At 36.2% G+C, this 22,880-nt stretch overlaps 1 protein-coding gene across 5 annotated transcripts in view; it reads left to right on the plus strand.

Moving 5' to 3' along the window:
* Positions 1-22,880, plus strand: part of Zir (dedicator of cytokinesis) — a 302,289-nt gene that overhangs the window by 65,907 nt on the left and 213,502 nt on the right. For all 5 annotated transcript variants that reach the window (XM_069836641.1, XM_069836643.1, XM_069836642.1 and 2 more), the window contains 4 exons: positions 3,048-3,189; positions 12,194-12,382; positions 15,455-15,558; positions 18,469-18,637. In XM_069836641.1, the coding sequence (XP_069692742.1) occupies positions 3,048-3,189; positions 12,194-12,382; positions 15,455-15,558; positions 18,469-18,637 (604 nt within the window). The remainder of the gene's footprint in view (positions 1-3,047; positions 3,190-12,193; positions 12,383-15,454; positions 15,559-18,468; positions 18,638-22,880) is intronic.

Here is a 22,880-nt window from a genome sequence, read left to right on the forward strand (position 1 = left end):
CCTAAAGTAATAAAAAGTGTTGTATTTCGTCTTTCAAATGCGCCAAACCGCAAATCTCAATTATATGTAAACAGAGAGTTCCAAGTGAATTTATGTAACAGTGCGCGCATAATTTGCGTAACTTCAAATAGTCATAACTACACAAATAATTAATAATTGTGAAAATAAAACAATATGGGTCTCCTTATTTGATGTCTGGAATTCGTGAAAAAAAATTCGACCATTTCCGAGAAGGTCGTGTTTTATTGCTGTGCGATTTGACGTGGAATGACTCTATATTGTAATCTGTAAGGGCTGCATGATATTTCCCCCAGTTTCCATTTCTCTCTGCTTTATTAAAGAGTCCTCTTATTTTACCCCTTTTCTCTTCAAGGTCTTTGGACCACCAATTCACATTCCTTGATTCAGACCTAGTTGAGGGGGGTAGTTGTTGTGATAACAGTCAAGGATTGCATCCTGTAATGTTCTTATCCCTTCCAGTTGTTCAGTTCTTGCCTCAAGGTCTTCCTTATAAGAGACCCAATGAGTTTTCCTTAGATTTCTGGAAAGATGTGTTTCCCTATAAGTATAGAGCTTAAACTGTATATAATTATATCACCAAACACTTGCCATTCTGCTATCAGATTAGGTTCATGTTCTGTACTAAAGATAATGTCAATTACTTGCTTTCTAATCCTATTTGAGAAGGTGGGCTTGTTTCTGACATTTAATTTGTGTGAGCAGAAAGTTTAATAGAGCTCACCTCTTGCATTTATGCCCTTGCTGCCTCAAATCTCAGGATAAGAGTTGACATCACATCCAAAAAGTACCAAGTACCACGAGTTTTAGTTCTCTTGTTGGAGGATTCCTACAGTCATAGGGAAAGTAAACAGAGCTCAGTATTATGTCTCTTCCTCTCCCCTATGATTTGGTTAATTCTCACCCTAGTGATATCTCTGGAACAGAATTCCAACAAAGGTTATGTTTCTAGTATACCATTCCTGACTAGAATACATGTCCTAACATTAATAAATTGCGTTACCTTTGGCATCTCTTAGCCCCACAATTCGTCCCTTGTGATTCTTGGACTTTTTCCGAGGGTGTACCTTCCTCCTCGGATCTTGAAGTTTCCACCATCTTTACGTCAGAGGCTTGCCTTATGGCTTCCTCTTTTGTTCAGGTGGCTGTAGATTCTGAAGTTTCTGGACCTTCAGAAATAGGTATAATTTGTTTGTTGTCAGGTTCTGTTTTGGTCCCACGAGAAGTTAGGTAATTGCTCAGTTCACCCAGTTCGCTTACTTGCCTGGGTAATATTATGCACATTTAGCCCTGTGCCCCATCCACCATCCACCATCCACCCCTTCAGCACGGAGTTGGGCTTCAGGAAGGATTAGGAAGACAGGTCACGCTTTGTCTGGTATGAGTGAGCCTATCCTCATTAGGCACGCAAACTTGCCTGACACGGTCAGTGCTGAGGGGCACTACAGTTATGCTGTAACACATATACAGGATGTTAAAAAAGTACCCAATATTTTAGGAGGTAATAGTATACATTAAAACATGGGTCCTACAACACATACTTTCTGAGATCTGAACACTTGTTCATAGGAGGTGCTCAATGTGACGTGGCAATGCATTTCTCTGTCCTACAATACAGCAGACTACCAGATAATCATACCGTAGTTGACACCCCTGGCATGGAATAATGATATGTCGTTGAAAACAAAAGTCAGGTTGCGGATATGAGTGGGGATTAAGCAGAGATGGTGTTGTGAATTTTGGTAATCAGTATGTGTAGGCTGATGAAATCTCCATGCAGTTGAAGAAACAAGGCATCAGCACCTATTCACAATCAACGTATGGGCAGGCATTCTTGGTGATAGATTAATAGGGCCATACGTGTTACCACAGAGATTAACTGGGGCTCGTTATCAGGACTTTCTTATTAACGTATTACTGCTGGATTGGTTGGGGAAGCCTCACACCTTGGCCTGCTCGTTCCCCAAAACTAAATTCCCTAGACTTTTGGTTATGGGGACACATGAAGAAATTTGTCTATGCCACTCCAATCAACAATGTGCAGACACTACAGGATTGCGTCTTCAAATCATGTCAGCACATACAACAGCAACCAGGTCAATTTCAAAGAGTGCATGATTCCTTACCCCGAAGGGCAGAGGAATGCATTGCCACGAGTGGACATCATATTGAGCACCTCCTATGAACAAGTGTTCGGATCTCAGAAAGTATGTGTTGTAGGACCCATGTTTATTATACATTATTTTCTTGTTTTGATGCATACTAGCACCTCCTAAAATATTGGATACTTTTTTTTTTAACATCCTGTATAACTAATGGTGTTGAATATGATAAATGAATGAGGGCAAATTACTCAGAATAACAAGTCCAATGTGATAACTAGGTCAAAAGTTTATTAAATTCGAGAGGGTGGAACATGAATTAGAATGGTACTCAATACAAGATTTCCAAATTGGAAAGGCGCATCGAGAAATGATTGACACTCAAGTGAACAAAGCATACAAGATATCTGCAAAACTATTTTTTGAATATTCACCATAATTATGTATCTGAAGTAAATGTAACATTGTTTTCTTGTGAGTTACAGAGTATCATTATTGCTTATTCAAAAATATGTTTTTGGCATTGAAGTTTTATTGTTCATGTACTGTGAGTCCTGAGAGGAACTCATGCTCCGAACTATAAGACGAATGTCAGATAATCCCATGGACTTGTTTAGTCAAATAATATCTCCCTACCGTCAATTCCACTGATGCTAGATAATTGAGTGGTTGATAGGAGTATTATAGACTTGTCTTTTGAAGCAACCTTTATCTGAAGAAATTATTAGAGATGTGACTGGAAATTTTGATTTATGTTTGTTGGATATCTGTAAACAATGATTAATTTTTAATTCAAATTTCATACATTCCATTTTTAATAAAAATGTGATCATAATACAGACCCAGAAACAAAATTTGTGCCACCTGAATTTGTTTCTGGGTCTGTACATCAGATGTAAAAACTAAAAATGTATTAAAAAATTGTAGGAGTCCAGACTTCTACGACGAAATGAAGATCAAGCTTCCAGCAAACTTAGGAGACCAGCATCACCTTCTCTTCACATTCTATCACATCAGTTGTCAACGAAAAGTTGAACAAATGACAGCAGAGACACCTGTTGGCTATACAGTGAGTTAAAATCTTATGTAATGACGACATAATTATCTCCAACTATTTTGATAATTATTGCCTTTATCATTCTTTAATTATCTCATTAATTGCTTTACTTCGATTTATGTTGTATACAGAGTGGCCCATAAGTAATTTGACAAAAATGCATTATTATTGTAAACGTAAAACCATACAGATAACATTTATTACGATATGACTTTCGTAACATGTTACTAACCTGCATGACGTGCTCAAAGAGTCCTCCTTCCTTTTCAATGCAAAGATGATATTTAGTCAATACAAAAACACAAATTGTGTTACAATTTTTCTGGGAGAGTAGGTTTCCGAATTGAGACAATACATTCCTTTAAATGTTTCAAATGAAAAATTTTCACAGAATAAACTCTAGCTTTTAATAGGGGAGAAGGAGGCAATTTTGTACAATTCAAAATATTACACTGAAAAATAATTGAATGAGGTTCAAATTTATAACACCAGGAGAGAAGAAGATATACTACTTCTGGAGGGAAATAGCTTCCATTTTATATTCTGAGTTTGGAGGAGTCAGTCGTGTTTTTTGTACTTCAGAACTTCTTTTTGTAACATTCACTCATCAGAGTTTCTTCTAAAGGTAAGCAAGGATTTTATTATTTGGTATGATGAAACAATGAAATAAACACTCAGCTTCAAAACAAACTGTATTAGGAATATTGCCTGTTGTTAGCAAACATATGTGAGGGGGGGACATTGGTACACAGTAAAGAGAGGTAGTTTGATACAGTGTACTAATATACCCGTAATTCGTTTTGTTCATATTAGCATAAAAAAAGAATTTATATTAATAATTAATGAATGATGGAATAACAATAAAGTAAATTGTTTATTTCAGACATGATTAGAGAACGTACAAAAAAAAAAAACGAAAAGACATGTGAAATCAGAAGAAGATGTGGCTTAAGCTATTAATGCAATGTTAGATAAAAGAATAATTATTCGAGATGCAGCTAAATGTTACAACTTAAAACCAACGACCCAGCAGAACAGAATCAAAATGAATAAAAGTCTTTTGAGAAATAATGCACAAGATCAACATGTGGTAGTGACCCCAAACTAGAGTGCATTTTTGTCAAAGTATGCATTTCATCAAGTATTCAATTGTGCACAAGGATAATGCTTGAGAAATACAAATTTGCTATAGGTTGAGATATAACTTAATTAGAGAATTCACTTATGAATATTTCAAACAAGAAAGGAAATATGCTGGTGTTGACTGGATGTAAGGCTTCATGAAGTGGCATCCTTCAGTCTTTCACATGCGACTATGTAGCTTTAATCCCAGCAATGTGAAAGAATTCTTTTAAAAATTATATTTGCCCTGTTAGAAACTGGAAACTGGAGTACCAGTAACTACTGTTGTGGGGAAAAGTAATTAGAACAGGCTATTTCAGGTGAAATAGACCAATTGGTCATATTATAAGTGCTACAGGCCAGATTGTGCCTCATGTTTTAGTTTTTCGTCGTAAGAAATTCAGGAACATTTTTCTTTTTTCCTGAAAGTTTGGGCTTGGCTTACGAAACGCACTGGAAAAACAAGCAAATTATTTCTGGAAGTACTTAAGCAATCCAAATGCATAGAAAATAAACAAAGAGTGATCCAATATCAAGGGGATAGGATAGTGATTTGGGGTGAAAAATCCGATTTTTTTAAAATAGAAGTCAAAAACTTGCTCCTTAAAAGAGTATATATATTAAATTATGGGGTCATTTCTGCAGATAAGGCCTTTAAATTTTTCCTTCAAATATGGCGGCACATGTAATTCATATGTCCCTTTTTTTTTTTCTGTAAATGCAGTTTTCCTTATGTTAAGATTTTTCAAACTTAATTGCTTTTTCTCTGAAACTACTGAACTATTTACATGAAATTTTTACAGTGTTTTCTGCAACCTGCGTTCTACAAAGTAGACCTACACGTTTATGAATATCACACACATAACATGCCGAAATATATACAGTGCTTCTACAAAAGATCTTTCTGGTTTCGAGCGCATGTAATTGACATTTTATAAATCTGAGGTGCATGAAAATAGCACCAATGGAAAGAGAAACTCAGAAAGTTTAGTTGTAACAACATTGTTTTCCTAGTTGGTAAACACTGCCTCATAATAGCGCATATAAACAAATTTGTTCATTGTTGAGGCGAAATGGCTGCAATAGAGGAGAGAAAAGCTTGATTTTCATGTGAACCAGTTGGTTATTAATGTGCAATGGCCTTACCATACAAAGTTTGGTGCAGATCCACCCCGTGGGCCTACAATCTGTAAATGGTACATTGATTTTAAGGTAAGATTCTTCACAAACGGTTGTGATTTCATCCATACCAACTACAGTTGCTGCAAGCCCTAAAACCAGAGGAGAAAGTGCTACGAAGAAATTTCCGCATAATTATGCAGACTTTAATTGAAAACGATGGTGAATTTATTCATTCCGTGGTTTCTGACAAAGCCATTTTTCATCTTTCTGGTAAGGTGAACAGACATAACCTCAGAATCTGGGGGTCGGAAAATCCGCGTACCTACATGGAACTTGACTATAGACTTGATGTGCACCATGTTACGAAAGGGGGACACATTGGACATCTTTAGGGTAAAGAACTAAACATTTTGAGTTTCTCTTTCCATTGGTACTATTTTCATGCACCTCAGATTCATAGAACGTAAATTATATGTGCTTGAAACCAGAAAGGTTTTTTGTAGGAGCCCTGTATTAGAGTCGGACAAATCCCCTCTTATTATCGTCTGTTCTTGGTTGCGCAATCTCCGCAGTCTCACAGTGTGCGTGTAACTAACGTAGCCAAATGACTCATTAATCGAGAACACGAGATTTTCTGGGTTCTGATATTACCGATACTACTCATTCTCGACAGTATCGAAAGTCTAGATGGAATTGTAGTAATAATAAGTAAGGCAATGCCACACGAGTTCCATGCAGTTCTATAGGAAGCATTGGCTTATATGACATTTCCCAGTCCTTTAAATATATGTGGAGCATCGTTTTAAAACGTATTAAGTGCACAGTTAACAATTTTTCAGGAATGAAGAAAAACGTTTTACTTCCTAACTGGGGAATATTTCTGTAAAATTTAAACGCCAAATTTTGTATACTGAGATGATGATTGAGAATCCTGAAAAATTGAAATTCTTTCATTACTAATGATTATGTTATTTTAATTTAAAGTTGTCACTTAATACGTTTTGAACCAATTCACTGGATATAATACTTTTGAACCAATTTACTGAATGTAATACATTTTGAGTCTGCTGTCAAAAAATCTGAAAGTTAGAATTTATAAAACATTTATATTACCGGTTGTTCTGTATGGTTGTGAAACTTGGACTCTCACTTTGAGAGAGGAACATAGGTTAAGGATGTTTGAGAATAAAGTGCTTAGGAAAATATTTAGAGCTAAGAGGGATGAAGTTACAGGAGAATGAAGAAAGTTATACAACACATAATTGCATGCATTGTATTCTTCACCTGACATAATTAGGAACGTTTGAGATGGGCAGGGCATGTAGCACGTATGGGCGAATCCAGAAATGCATATAGAGTGTTAGTTGGGAGGCCAGAGGGAAAAAGACCTTTCGGGAGGCCGAGACGTAGATGGGAAGATAATATTAAAATGGATTTGAGGGAGGTGGGATATGATGGTAGAGACTGGATTAACCTTGCTCAGGATAGGGACCAATGGCGGACTTATGTGAGGGCAGCAATGAACCTCCAGGTTCCTTAAAAGCCAGTAATTAAGTAAGTAAAACATTTTGAACCATTTAAGTTGCTACATAATGACTTTGAAACGTCATATATAGAGTGAGCCAAAATTATGTTACCACTCAAATGGTATAAATATGTATTTATTAAATTTATTATTTTTTATTAAGCATACACCAAACATATCTTACATCGAACTTTTGTCATCGATTAGTTGTTGTCTATTGTTTATCTCTTCAATTTGAGATCGTGATGTAAATTATTTATCACATTTTGATGAATAGTATATTGCTACCTTTTGAGTGGTAACATAATTTTGACTCGCTCTGTATATTCCAAGGAAATTGTGTTTGCAATCAGTATCATAACTAGGGGAGGTCGGGGCAAGTTCGGCACGTTAAGCTAAACACTCACATAAGTACAATAAAAAGACAATTTATGTTTCAAAATCTTAATGATAAATACAATTGATATATTTATATTATGTATATGGATCAGAATTTACAAAAAAGTGAAACATTGAATTAAAAACAAAAATAAATTAAAGACGCTACATTTGCCGAAGTTGCCCCAGAGTGCGGGGCAACTTCGTCAGTATTTGTATCCTCAACAAAATAGCTTATATCCGAGTTCAGATTTCATTTACAACATAACAAACTCTCATAGGACTAAATTTAATATCTGAACATATCACAAATGAAGTGTCCAAATAAATTTTTCATGTCTGTACATGTTCATATGTCCATCGTATGTGTGGATAATCTTTGTTTAGACAGTTTTTTGACTTCATGAAAGCCTCAAGTCAAGCAGATCCAGCCATCTTCTGGTTTGTGTTGAAAGGATACTCTATATGATTGGATTCTGCAAATCTGAAGGCTAATCTTCGAAATTCCACTCTAGACTTTCCGAAAAACATTTTCTGCAGACTGATTGCATGCTGCTTCAAATTTTCAGCCATATCTGAAGCAAACGCTCTTTTAAACCTGACTTTATTTTATACACCTGATGCTGAAAGATTTACTTTCAGCGAATACTGAAGTGTAGTTCATGGCACTCCATAATTTTTTCGGCAGATGTCAGGCTTATCTTCTCTTATTATGCTCACATAGAGCTTTCTTGAGGGCGTCCTGGTCATATTTGTTTTCAATTTTCCACTTGTAATTTAGAACCATTTAACTGATAATAAATAGGCAACTAAAGTGTACGAGGGTCACTCCAAAAAGTAATGCAGAACAATTTTTTTAAATTTATTTTTTATTCTACACCTTTGCAATTTATGGAGTCCATAGATACGACCTTCCCATTTGTATTCATTTTTAATTTAAGTCGTTCTCGTTAGTGGCTCCATGATAGCACTCCTTCAAGATGGTTGCTGTACTTGACATTCGTCAGAAGCAACGTGCTGTTATCGAGTTCCTGTGCTGTGAAAACGAGGCTGTGGGAAAAATTCACAAGAGGTTCAAAAAGGTGTATGGAGATGCAGCTGTCGATTGCAGTACGGTTAGTCGGTGGGCAAGCAGATTATCTGGCGAAAGAGGACAAGCCAATATTCGGGATACTCCTCGCAGCAGCAGACCCTGCACTGCACGAAGTCCTGATGATGTGCAGCGTTTTGACAACATGGTTGTGGCTGACAAACGAGTAACAGTGAAAGAATTGTCACTTCAAGGTTTGTGCCAGGTGGGTTCCGAGGATGTTGACAAAAGCCCACAAAGGAACCCGAAAAATAGTGTTCAGGGAACTTTTGGACAAGTATGAGAATGGTGGAGATGACTTTCTTGCAAGAATTGTGAAAGGAGATGAAACATGGCTCCATCATTTTCAACCGGAGACAAAGAGGCAGACAATGGAGTGGCATCATGCTAATTCACCAAAGAAAAAGAAATTCAAAACTGCGCCTTCAGCAGAAAAAGTTATGGCTACTGTGTTTTACAATTCAGAAGGGCTCTTGCTTGTGGACATCATGCCACACGGAACCACCATTAATTCTGACGTGTATGTGGCAACTGTCAAGAAACTTCAAACTCGACTGAGCCGTGTTCGACCACATCGGGAGAAGCAGGATCTTCTGCTGTTGCATGACAACGCACAGTCACATGTCAGTCACAAGATCACAGACCAGATCAGAAAACTTGGATGGGCAACACTGAAACATCCGCCTTACAGTCCTGATCTGGCACCATGCGATTATCATCTCTCTGGTAAACTGAAGGAATCTCTTCGCGGAACGAGTTTTGAAGATGACGACTCCCTCGTGCACGCTGCTAAAGAGTGGCTCAAACGTGGTGGTTCAGACTTTTATCGTGCAGATATATAGGCCCTTGTTCCAATGTGGAGTAAGGCAGTTAAAAGGAACAGGGATTATGTGGAAAAGTGACATTTTGTTCCTAAAGGATGTATCTACGTTCTGTGAAAATAGTTTAGCTATAGGATAAAATGTAATTTTCAAATATTGTGCATTACTTTTGGAGTGACCTTCGAATAATTGCTTTAAATTACTTTAAATGTTATAATTACTTATTTTATATAGTTAACAAACAATACAGAAACACTATCCTCTTCCTCTTTTCCATAGAGCAAGATCGGCAGCTTCCTGCCGAAGTTGCCCCAATTGGCAAGAAAAAAATTATTAATCAGTACCCTTACTAGGGGCTTGCAACCAGCTTGCCAAGCTCATAGTCTGATACAGATTTAGTCGTTCTAAATAATGATACCACTCACTAATATCGTCAATGTTATCGTTATGAGTTCTTTAAGACATTCAATATCATAATTACAATAAGCCATGAGTTAAAAAAATATATTTACCTGTCAGATCTGCAACTATCTCTCCATACCACACAAGCGTTATTCACAGCAAGAGGCCATGTTTTCTCAATACACTACCCTCTGAACAAGCCCTTATTTGCTCAGGTCTTCGAAACAAATGCTATGACGAAGTTGCCCCTAATGCCGAACTTGCCCCGATCTCCCCTATAAATGCGTACATTGTGCAGTATTTAAACAGAATTAAAATTTTGCTAAGACAATAGTATTAGTCATTTGATAACACAAATTATACACATTATTACTGAGTTTATCATTTTTTTCAGATAGACAAAGAAGCAAAACTTTAACTTCACAACGGAGCTAGGGCAATATATAACCCCTGCGGTGGTTGAGTGGTCAGACTTCTGACCTGTCACGCAGGCGGCCCGGGTTCGAGTCCCAGTCAGGTCTGGGATTTTTTATAGAAAAATCCATAGTGACACTTGTGGCGGACAAGGTCGCAGTTGGGGTTTTTCTCGGAGTTCTCCCATTTTCCCCATATTATGTACCGGTATTTACATCATTCCGTCACCATTTCCATTTCGTCATCATTCCATAACATTCCCCTATCGCCGGCTGGCGACCCACAGAGGGGGCTGGCCTAGGGACGAGGGGGGTTGCCTGCTCAACACCTGGGTACGCAGCGAACCTTAGTATAGTCAGCTGGTGTGGGTTTGGGAATGTGCCTAGCTTGAGGGTTAGCACAATAGATCGCAACAGGTCGCAGTGCTGGGCCATAGTGCCCACTCTCGTAAATTCATTTCAATTGAATAGGGCAATATATCACATTCTCCCCAGTCCTATTTCCTCATAGTCCTCAGGGTCATGATATTGAGAGCTAAAACATACATCTGCAAACTATCAACCTGGCTCCAATTATCACCAAATCTTGCTTTGAGAAGATTACCGATATCAGTCTTCTTTACATCCAATAATGCTCTCATTTTATCTAACACAGGACGCTCAAACACCGGGTCATGCTTATCCCTCGTTTCATTAATGCTGTGAATTTTTTGAGGGGTCATAACATCTGTATGTTGGCTCCATCTTTACTCTGACAAGGATTTCTCATTTATCTCACACTTCTTCAACATTACCCTCTTCATGTCCTTTATAACATCCAATTTCTTGAACGGTTTTGCAAGCCCTTTATAATCTCTGATGGCCCAATCCTTTCCTTCCTTTCCCACAGACTTGTAAATCTCTCTGTAGACTATCCTTCAGGAGTAACAATGCCGAATCATATCCGAAGAGCCTTCTCTACAACTCCAAACATCCTGTCTGCAGGAATGCCCTCTCACCATAAAGATTACAATAATATTATTGATGTGAGCGGGTGCTTTCTTTTGGAGCCAATAAATAAGAACATGAATCATGTACATGTTTTTATTTTGGCCTCGGCAGCCACCAGTGAAAAGCCTAATGATGGTGACCAAATCCTCAAAGCATGCTTAGTCTATATAGGAAATAACACCCGATGCCACCTAAATATATAAAAAAGAAAATAGTAATTTCCTAGCTTTCACTTCACACTGGCGTTTGGTTTTTGTAATCTTGATTCGTTCCTACTCCCTTTCAGTCGTCCTCCAACAGCTTCACACCTCTCCATGATGATAAGAAATGAACTCTCACTTGTATGATTTTTTCGCATGCTTCTTTTAGTTCATTTTATGAGTCCTGAGTTGCAATGTACAATGAATACCTTGTGCAAATTTTCAAATAAAATATTCAAACAAAAATTTAAAATATTCACCATTCTGTGAAGAACTGTGTACAGACTTCCTTTGTGCCGATGTATGTTGCGTGTCCAATAGTAAATTATTTTTGAACGAAACTACGATGTAACATTTTTGTTCCTCCTGCACAGTTAGCAGATTGTAACATAGACTGTTATTTGGCCCAGTGCTTCAATTATGGGATCTACTGAGCCTGATACGAAACTATTTGTGTGAATGTCTTTTCTTTATGTATTCATTCACAATCTGCAATTACGACAGAATTTATGGGTATAGTTATGAAGCACTGAAATTGCATAATATAAAAGGCATGCAGTTACGTAAGTTACCTTGGCCATTGGAGATAGCTTCAACTTTGCAAGGTATTGCTCCTTTATTCAGGCGTGTGTGGAGGGTACTTGTAAAGTATTTCTCCTCAAAATGAAAAGCTGCTGTGTAGTCCCTTTCTACTCAGTCCTCCTCTTTATGGCCTCCATTACGCATTAAAAACTGCAGTTGTGCTGTGTATTTAAGGTAAGTTTAATAATGCAGAAAAATATTAATTTTTCGATTTATTTGAACCCCCAAGAGCTGCCAATGGGGTGGTGGAATAGTGTAATGTACTCTTAGAACTGGATTTAATAATCTTTGTACTCGCTGTGGTCTCCTTCGTGGAAACATTTAATAATATCTTGTCCTTCTAATAAATGAATATAAATTTGTTCTCTTAGTGGCTGCCAGTTTTTCGTGATGGACGCCTTCAGACTGGGGAATTCTGTCTGCCAGTTATGATTGAACATCCTCCACCAAACTATTCATATATTCCTCCAGATGTTCTTCTACCTGGAACTAAGTGGGTGGACAACCATAAAGGAATATTTATAGTCAACTTGGAAGCAGTTTCTTCAGTTCACACCCAAGTAAGAGTTAGTAAATTTTAAGCAAGCCATTACCTACTTCTGCAGAGCATTCATATATACTGAAAGAAACGTACATTTCGTCACTCAATATTTTGACTGACAAAAGAATACCAAGATAATTGAACAAAACCTCTTCTAAAACTTGCTTATTTAGAGATTTAATTTCTTAAATGGAAATACTGAAATGTTACTGAAAATTTCAAGGTAAATTATTTCAAGCACAATACTGAAAACAGAAGTTCTGTAACGTGTTAAACATGTCTGTACTATACTGAAGAAATTAATTAATTTTTTAAAAATATTTTGAACTTTGGGAGAGGAAGCGCTACCTTAATAGTGGTAACACTAGGAGAACAACTTTTATAGTTCAGTGGAGTGCTTTTTTTTTCTATTAAAATAAAGAAAAGAAAAAAAAACACCAGCCAGAACCACTTGTGAGAGTAGGAAATTATATATTGTGTGATCTTATATATAAATTCTGAACATTTTTCTTCCTTCTAGTGAGACTGATAATAGCGATTTTGAAGAGTACACATCCATCAAGTTTTTTCTCTGAACTACAAGCGATCATTTTTCACACATCCTCACTAGTCACCAATTATGCTACTAACATGTTAATACTAACTAATATGTAGTCATGTAGTCTCGCTCTATTTCACAAAATGCACTTAAGCTGTATACAGTGGCGCTATCCACCTCAAGAGTGAAACCTGATGTTATGGTGTCTCATATCGCAGTATCTCTCTCAACATAAAAGAATATAGTCCATTATCATATTTCATATTTTATGATTTTCATATAACTTAAATAATGTAATAAGATAATGAAATGTATAGTCCCTCGCCAAATTAATATGACCACTTAAGAAAAACCAAGGAAGTGAGCTTTAAAGTATTAAAACAAAGTTTTATTTATCTTTCTTGTGTGAAATGTGACTATACATGTATTTAGAAGGTTAATACTGATGACAAGTGAACATTAAAAATATTAAGTAATGCATTTAACCTCAATTTAATGATTGAGCTAATATTTTGCGAAATCTCCCCTTGCCTGAATCACAGCCTGTATCCTGCGAAGCATGCTGTCTATGAACAGAAAGCTCGTATCTTTCAAGTGCTGGTTGTGATGCCAGTTGTACATTACCTTTTAAATTAAATGTATCTTATTAGTGGCATTGTATTTTGCCACTTCCTTCTTTAGAAGCTCCCAAACATTCTCTGTCAGATTGAGGTAGGTAAATTGCCCAGCCAATCCAGTAGAGGTATATTATGACTCTTCAAGATACTTTTGACGAACTTGTCGTGTGACAGCATGCACCATCTTGCATAAAAATCGGCTCTCCATTTTTGTTGAACCAATCCTGGAATCAGGCGAGTCTACACAACTCATTATGCTGCTAACAACATAAAACTTTCCAAAGCCCTTATCATTAAACGCAAACAAAATCATAACTGAGTTTGAATGCTTCTTTGTTGTTCATCACAGTCTTCATTGCATTATTCTCAGGTTCTTCATCTAATAAATTGAGTCTTGTTCGCTAAAGCTTGCAGAGTGCTTTCGTTACTGAAACAAAAAGGACTACTGTATACAAGTTTTAAAAGTAGGAATATTATTTTTCAATTCAAGGAGAAATTCAGAATGTCACTACTCTCCAAATCTTGACAGTGAAGTGCTTGTACTTCTTAGCCCATTTCAACCCTTGCTTCATCAACCTGGTAGTAGGTCTTGGTTTCCAAACAGGTTTACAACATCTGTAGCCCAAATCCATCAGTCTTCTACAAAATGTTCTGGTAGACTTGGAGACTTCTGCATCCTCTAGTTTCATTCTGATGTTGGTGGTTGTTGATGTCCTATCTTCTAATAATATTTTTTCTCAAAAATCGTTCACCATGAAGAGACAACTTCTTTTTTCTTCTACATTTCCCTTGCAGTTAGGTTGAAAAGTTATCGGACGATGTAACTTGTGGTTTATATTATCCAGTGAAATTTTCGAAATTCCAAACTTCCTTGCTTCTCGTTGGGAAAGATTAGTTTCAGTCATGAGACCTCTTAACAATTCCCTTTTTAGTTGGTATCAGGTTCTTAGCTATACCAATTTCTGAAATTATTAAATTTTTAGGTCAGATTTAAAAACTCATTAATTTAACCGTAATTGAACATAAATACTGCCAAAAAGTTTCAAAACAGACGTGAAATTAAACTACATATAGGCAGTTACAAAAATAATGTATCAGTACTTCAGTAACAGTGGAAAACAGAAATCCGCGTGCAGTTTCTTCCTTAAACATAAAATGATAGCAACATGTTAACAGTGTTATCAACACACAATTGTGACATATTTACCGTAATATTACAGCCTTCATAAATCATAAGCCATCAATCACAGATATATTTAATAACTGCCTCTAGTGTGACGTCATTCAGAAGGGAAGGTATTGCAGCAGAGTGTAAACCTGTTGTTTTGAATGTTTTTTTATACTTTCCTGAAATGCCAGTAAGACAGTTACCATCTTGTTTTCACCCCACAGCAAGACTACAAATAAAGGTGAATACCCTTTAAAATATAATAGAGAAATCAGTTTTCCACACCCTCAGTATACTCGTCATTTATTGAATATGAGCAACACAGAACAGTTTTTTCAGCTTTTTTTTTTTCTTTTTCCAAATTTACCATTTTTGGACTATAGCCCTTCTGGAAAGGAGTGATTAAATTATATTTGCTGGTATGTGAAATTGCTCCTCATAGTATGATAGCCTAAATATTTAATAGTAATTTTAACATGAACTTATCTATTTTAATATGAATGGATTTCATTCCTTTATACGCCATGACTTTTGAAATATATGTTTTATTTTTGTATTATATTTCTTGGTCAGAATTTGATACTCATAAAGACAGTGGTATAAATTGTTCATTGTTAATTGAGAATAAAATGAATTGTAATTTATTCCTCAAGGTGATAACCATTCATGCTGCTGATTTCGACCTCTGTAGTTTTGGGAAATATTCATTTCAGAACATGTATCATAACTGTTTTAGTTATATATTTGTGTTGTATACTTTTGATGCAGGATAAATTCCTTGACCGCTTTTTAAGTCTTTGCACTGTATTGGAGGAAGGATCCATTCCTGCTCGTATTGGTGAAGCAAACATGGAGTCTGAATTGAAAGCAAGGTAAATTGTATATGCAAAGAATCGAAACTTTTTATACACACACGCATTTCTATAAATGTGATTCTTAATTATTTTGTTATAAAGGTTACATAAAATGTAGTCTGAATCAGTTTTGGTGATGATACTCAGGAATTTTCCATGCCTAAGCCAAAAGAAGTGCTAATCAGACGCATAATTTAATTTTAAAGTCTCGCAGAGTATAATTTCTGAATACCATGAAGTTAAACTGATTTTGTTATAACCCAGAACGAGAGCAATGGATCTTTAGGCTGTGGCTTACATCAGATGCTCAAATAAAATTGTTGATCTCGTGTAGTGGATTTACAATATGTAAAAATCCTTAATTCATGACTAGAGAGAGAAAGTAAGTTGTATCCATGTCCACCATTACTCTATTCTTAGCCTTTGTTAACAGATATCACCACGTTTTGTAAAGGCGTTTAGTAGAAAAATGTGGGAACGTGTTAATTAAAATCTTGCTAGTACAAAACACTCTGTGTATTGACACAAAACCAAGACTAGCTGAGAATTCACATAGAATTTACAAATGTTTCATGACAGCAGTAGTCTTTGAGGGGCCTCTGGATTAAGAGATATTGACTTGCAAGAATAAATAATACATATTTTCACAAGTAATTTCTAAATTTGTGTCCTCTGAAGTGTACCAACAGTACATACGGAAATAAAATTTGAGCTCCCTTATTGTATAAGTTTCGCTTACAATACACTGCACATGTGCAGTAAATAGGAGCCTCTGTATATATGCTACTTGCGGACAGTCGTGTGAAATTGTTGCCTACATACAGGTGGCTCCAAATTTTAATTCCATATCTGGACATTGCATGACTCACAGTTGTCTTTGAAGTGATATAGCTTCATAATTGAGTGCATCTAGTCTAAATGGAGCATAAGTGAAGGAATATTTTATTTAACGGAAGCAATACTGTGTGTGTCTTACTTCCTGAGCTGTTTCTTTGCAGAGCGAGATGCAGAGAGGAAGGGTGGGAGGTCCTATAATGCGTACTGCATGTGCAGTTAGTACTACCCTACGTTCAACACAACGGCCTTTTCAGTATTCCTTTAGTTAGATATGGCATATGGTGCAAGATCAGCCATCGACAAGGGAATGTATGTTACGAACACCTCCAAAAAGGAGAAATCATCAGTTGTTCACAGCGGTGAACGTGCTATAATAGTAAATGTCATTAAATGTTGTGACAAAGAGAAAGAGAGAAGTTTATTACCCCTAGTAAGTCTGAATAATCCAACAGAAAGAGCTGCAACATAGATGGGAAAGAATACAAGTTCTTTTAAAAGGATAAGAAGATAAAGTACAGAGAATCCTGAAGAGGCATATTCTACCTCATAAAAGAAAAGTACGTCATTTTCATAAAATTTTAACGAAGGTAGGTTTGCACTGACCCTGGACTCATTTCACTGACATCACCTTCATTTCACGCAGATGCTAGATAACCGAAGCAGTTGATAAAACATAGTAAAATAACCAATATATATATATACACACACACACACACACACACACACACACACACACACACACACATTATTTTGTTACAAAATAAGAGTCATGAGCATTGTGATATTGGACCGTTGAAGGGACAATTACAAAAATTAATTGCATCTGTATAAATTGACCCACCCATGATATGTTTCTATTTTTAAAGTGTCATACATTTGAGTTTTTCACATCTGAACTTCAACATTGTTTCTCTCACACTTTGCTTCTTCTTATCCTTTAACTTGATAACTTTTTATTTTATCACTTAATGATAGTGCCACATTTTTACGTGATATTTTTTATCACGAAATCACTACACTTGCGTTCTGCTCAGACACGAAAAAAACTTGTGTGAGCCAACAGGGTAGTAAAATTTATGAACGCCAGCCCTACGCAACTTGCACCCTCGAGTGTGCGGCAAATAAAACTTGTTTTTATTTTAGTGACCTATATATTTCGTACATTCCTTGAAATTATACAATGTATCATTATTATTCATATTATTGTCATTTACATTATTATTATTATTATTATTATTATTATTATTATTATTATTATTATTATTATTATTCATGAAGTTTTATGTTATTATTGATTCATATTTCCGTAATTTATATATATATTATAGTATCCATAAAGTATAAAATAAAATTTAAAAATCATATAGAACTTGTGGGACCCCGGGAACATACTTTGCAACACTGCTTTATGGCAATTCAGCTGTTGGCCAGTTGGGACCAAGTGTGACATAGTGTGTACAACAGACATTTTCGGAAATCACCATCAGAGGTAATAGTGATAGTGGTAATCACGATTAGAATCTCCAGTCTGTCACTAATATTACCCCTGGAATGGCATAGGATAAAGTTTTCAGCACATGTAATATGCCACATGCTGCAGCTACCATGGCGGTTTGAGCAGACCTAAGAGGAGGCATGGCTATAAGCACTAGGGAGGGAGTTCTCAGCTCTGGATGTGAGACACACAGTAGCTCTGTTTGTGTGGAAAGTGAAGTTTTTTTCCAATTTTATGATTCTTCATTTAGTATTCTTAATGTCATTAGAAATAAAACTGCATCTATCTTTTTTGCTACACTGCTTTGAGATTTACATAATTTTTCAAATAACATAAAACATGTAACTATTTTTACCATTATGTTTTGATATAAAAAGACATTCTTCATGAGTTTCACTGTTACCTACAGTATGCAAGTACCCATTCTCTTCTTTGTATAGCAAACGAAAAAAAGATTAAACTATTCTGTGTGTCTTCTGGCAAACACATATATTTGTAGTGCTATAACTATCGGATTTTATTATTAGTATTACTTACATGTTGACAGAACAATGTGTAATGACACGTACTTAATTTTTAAACCTTTCATCTTTCAGCATCTTGGATTTGAATCATGCCAAATCAGAACCTTTGGTGAAATTCCTTCCACTGATTTTAAATAAGTTGATATTACTGATGGTTAAACCACCATCAGTTCTTGGCCAAGTGATGAATATTGGACAGACTTCATTTGAAGCAATAGCTATGCTTGTGCGGAATGTTACTGTGAGTATTTGAAATTGCTTCAAAATGATGTTAAGTTTAGTTAATAACACAATGTTTATTGCTTTCCTAGACTTTTAATGATTATATAAGACTGTTTTGTCTTTTTTTCTGTAATTATAATATAATGCAATTCAATGCAATACAATATAATACAGTCCTTTTTTTTTCACACTGTGGCTAGTGCACGCCAGCTCGCATGCCGGCCACAGCAGCTGGGACTCTGGCCAAAACAATCACAATGTACCTGCTACCGCTTCAAGTTCTCATAGTTCTAGTTACAATTACAATGATAATAAGCACATACCTTATCATAAGAGATGTTGGAAATGTTGTCCTCCATACACAGATTTCTGGCATCTTCTCAGCAAATTTTGTTTGTTGTAACTGTTGTTACACTTGTAACGTAATTAGCACTTAAAACTCGTACATTTATACGCATGGAACAGGAATGAAACAAACTAGACAATGGCTCCACATATGCATGGAACAGGAAAGAAACAAACTAGACAATATAGGCCACAGCTCATCATTTCATTGAGATCTGACTCCTGTGGATAATGTAGGAACTCTGTCAGCAGATTCTGCAAGGCTGTATAATTTTACTAGGAATTTGAAGGCATGTTCGGATCTCTATGAGACGACGAGCTGCAGCGTGTATTCACACAGGAGGACATTTTGAACAGTTCATCTAAGGAGATGTAAACAAAATGCATAAAAATGATTCCAGCAAACAAACGTACTGGAGTGCACTATGATCATATTTGCAAGAGTTATAACTCATAAACCAAGCAGTCGTGCTGATTGGCGCAGTTGGTATAGCCTTGGCCTTCTGTGCCCGAGGTTGCAGATTTGATCCCGGCCTAGACTCATGTCACTAGATTTAGTGGCATGTAAAAGAACTTCTGTGGGACAAAATTTTGGCACACCGGCGATGCTGATATAATCTTAGCAGTTGCAAGTGTCATTAAATAAACCATAATTTTTTTTTAACCCAAGCATTTCTATACCCATCTTGATATAACCATTTCTTTCTTCTATACATATAAGGAATCCATACCTGAAATTTTTTCCACTACACCCAGTATAATATAACATAATATAATGTCATCATCTTCCTAACAGGTAATAGTCCTAAAAAGAACTGTCCCGGTCTACAAAATTTTTCTTCCATCTCTTCACAGGGCATCCTAGTGTTCTTTCTCTTGCTGGTCTGTAATTCAAGACTGCTCAAGGGATCCTTGCTCTAGGCATACGCTTGACATGACTGTGCCAGTTATCTTGGTACAGTACGATTATTTAATCCTGACAGTCGCCGGAGATGTGCGCGTGGGACAAGCTAGTCCATTTAGTTACGCGAAGGGTTGTTTGGGTTATTCACTCGCTTGCCTTTACCGACCGCTCGCCCTATCTCTACTCCGGAACTCTCCCCACTCCTCCTATTACTTCCCCTCTTTTGCGTTGCTGAGCTGTCAGGACTAAATAATCGATCTGTATCAGTGTTTATTCTGCTGTACTGATTCCATTCTGAGTTCTTGTAGGATGTTTTCATTTCTTTTATGATTCCATTTGTTATAGCCAGCTGTTCAGCACATGAACTTCATTTCACTAGCAGTAATTCTATTTTCATCATTCTTTCTTAAAGTCCAAACTCACTGCCATAAGAAAGGACCGGTCTTGCTAGGTTTTGTGTAGACGACAGTGGATATGTTTTTGAACTAGGGAAGGTTTAATTACATTGTTCATGATGCCCATGGCTTTATTGAATTTAAAAATTTTTGCAAGAATATCGAAATCTTCTAAAAATGATAGTTTAAAGCCAAGATAATTGAATTCATTAACTCTTTCTAAAATTTTGTCACTTATACAAATCTTACTTGGTACTGGTTCTTTGCCACAGAACATCATGACTTTATATTATATATATATATATATATATATATATATATATATATATATATATATATATATTATAATGTACCGAAGTACATATGATATATACCGTTCCATTACTCTTTCATCTTATCATGACTTTAGTTTTGTCAGTGAAGATTTCCATGTAAAATTGCTCTGAATGGAGGGACATGCTCAAAATGACAGTGATGGTTATCCCTGTGCAATCACTTCCAGGGTGTTCTTCGGGCACAAGCTGCTGAAACCTTATCTCATGTGCATGGAAGATGCCCCCAGAGAGAGCTACTATGTATAAAATTTCACAGTATCTTTCGAGCAACTATAGTCAAGGCCCTCAAATTGCAAAATATTGAAGTTTATGAAGAGATCCATTCTGTAGCAGAAAGTGGTAACATTTGTCGAATAGACATAATTGCAATAAATCGGGAAAAAAGATGAAGCCGAGATCACTGATCCTATGATAAGGTTTGAAGAGACAATCTCCCGGCTCTCTGATCTGGACAAGGAAAACAAGGAGATATACACGCCAAAAATTCCCTTTAAAAAAAAAAAATAGTTATATCAATAATATTAGTGTTACAGAATTATTGCTGAGCGCCAAGGGGAACTGTGCCAAGATTGCTTGTTGTTTGTTAAATGTCGTAAAAAATATAAAATCAGACAGTAAGTTCAGGAAGAAATTTTAACAACAATAATAAAATTCTCTGTTGCAATTTTTAGAAACCATTTATATGGCACACACATTATGTAAGACATTGTTGATTTACATTATCGATTTGCATTGTTGATTTATGGAACATAATTATTTAGAAACTATATTTTATGAACAACACTGTTTATTTTCTAAAACACACTTGTGAAATATTCTGTCTTGGCAAACACATGTATTTGTATCAGACTATATAAATAAAAAATCCATACTTTGTATGTCTCAGTTAGATAGTTTATCATCAGTTTTAACAGAAATCACTGTTTTTTTTTTTTTTTTTTTGTATAAATGTTTTGAATTACTTGTTGTGGACTATGGTCATGCCAATATTTCTAACAGTGTGTTGAAGTTTACTTTGTCAAAAACTTTCTTTAAGTCAATGAATGCAATAATGTGTTTCTATATTAAATTAACGATGTTTTTCTATAAAATATTTAATTGTAAAATACCCTCACAACATGATCTCCCTTTCCTAAATCCATTCTATTCTTCCCCTAACATGTCCTCAAGTCCACACCTGTGGAGTAACGGTCAGCGTGTCTGGCCGCGAAACCAGGTGGCCCGGGTTCGAATCCCGGTCGGGGCAAGTTACCTGGTTGAGCTTTTTTCCGGGGTTTTCCCTCACCCCAATATGAGCAAATGCTGGGTAACTTTCGGTGCTGGACCCCGGACTCATTTCACTGGCATTATCACCTTCATCTCATTCAGATGCTAAATAACCTAGATGTTGATACAGCGTCGTAAAAAACCCAATAAAATAAAAAAATAAAAATAAAAAAACATGTCCTCAAAATATCCATTTAACTTGTGTTTAATTATGTTGGAAAAAATTTTGTAACCAGCATTTAATAGGCTAATTCGTCTATAATTATTGCAATCATTTCTGTCTCCTTTCTTGTAAATAGGTATCACAATAGATTTCGACAACTACTAGGTGGTGCTGTCTCATTCCAAATCGTATTTAGGAAATTTAGGAATGTTATCAAAAATGGTCCAACTGCAGGTTTGAGAAGTTCTATGTTTATACAGTCTTCACCTGGTGCTTTATTATGCTTTATGCTTTTAAGGTTTTTCCAGTGAGATCGAAAAAAATCGAAAAATCGAAAGAGAATTGGGAGGACAAATTTAAAAGGTACGCAATACGTGTCCTTGCAAGGGGTTGGGGGCTGTACAAAACTAAGTATGTGAGCTCCAAGCCTGTTGGCCACTAGTCTCACTCCGGGTTACGCTGCTCCACTGAAGGAGCTCTAGAAAATTTTGAAGGGGAAGCCGAAATTGGACGTAACCTCTTAGGTACCACATACGCGAGGGGGACTGAGATTTGATCAAGTGATCATGCAACGGGGCGAGGAGGAGATGGCTGGTGTTTGCCGTTAGGATGGCGAGACGCTGTCATCTGTTGTTCGATGACAAAGCATGTGAAGGCCGTCGGAAGAAGCGCCGTGAAATCTAAATCTGCAATTTGAGAGGTCCCTGTCCTTTCAAATTGCGACTAATTGAGTGAACGCGTATATTTAAAAGACAATTTATAGGTTCTGAACTAGGGCATACGTCGTTTATATTAAAGGGGAATATGTATGGGGAAGGGCATATAGGTCCATGGCCCATTTCTTATAGGGCTCA

This window comes from Periplaneta americana, chromosome 10 (genome assembly GCF_040183065.1).
Source record: "Periplaneta americana isolate PAMFEO1 chromosome 10, P.americana_PAMFEO1_priV1, whole genome shotgun sequence".
Lineage (NCBI taxonomy): Eukaryota > Metazoa > Arthropoda > Insecta > Blattodea > Blattidae > Periplaneta > Periplaneta americana.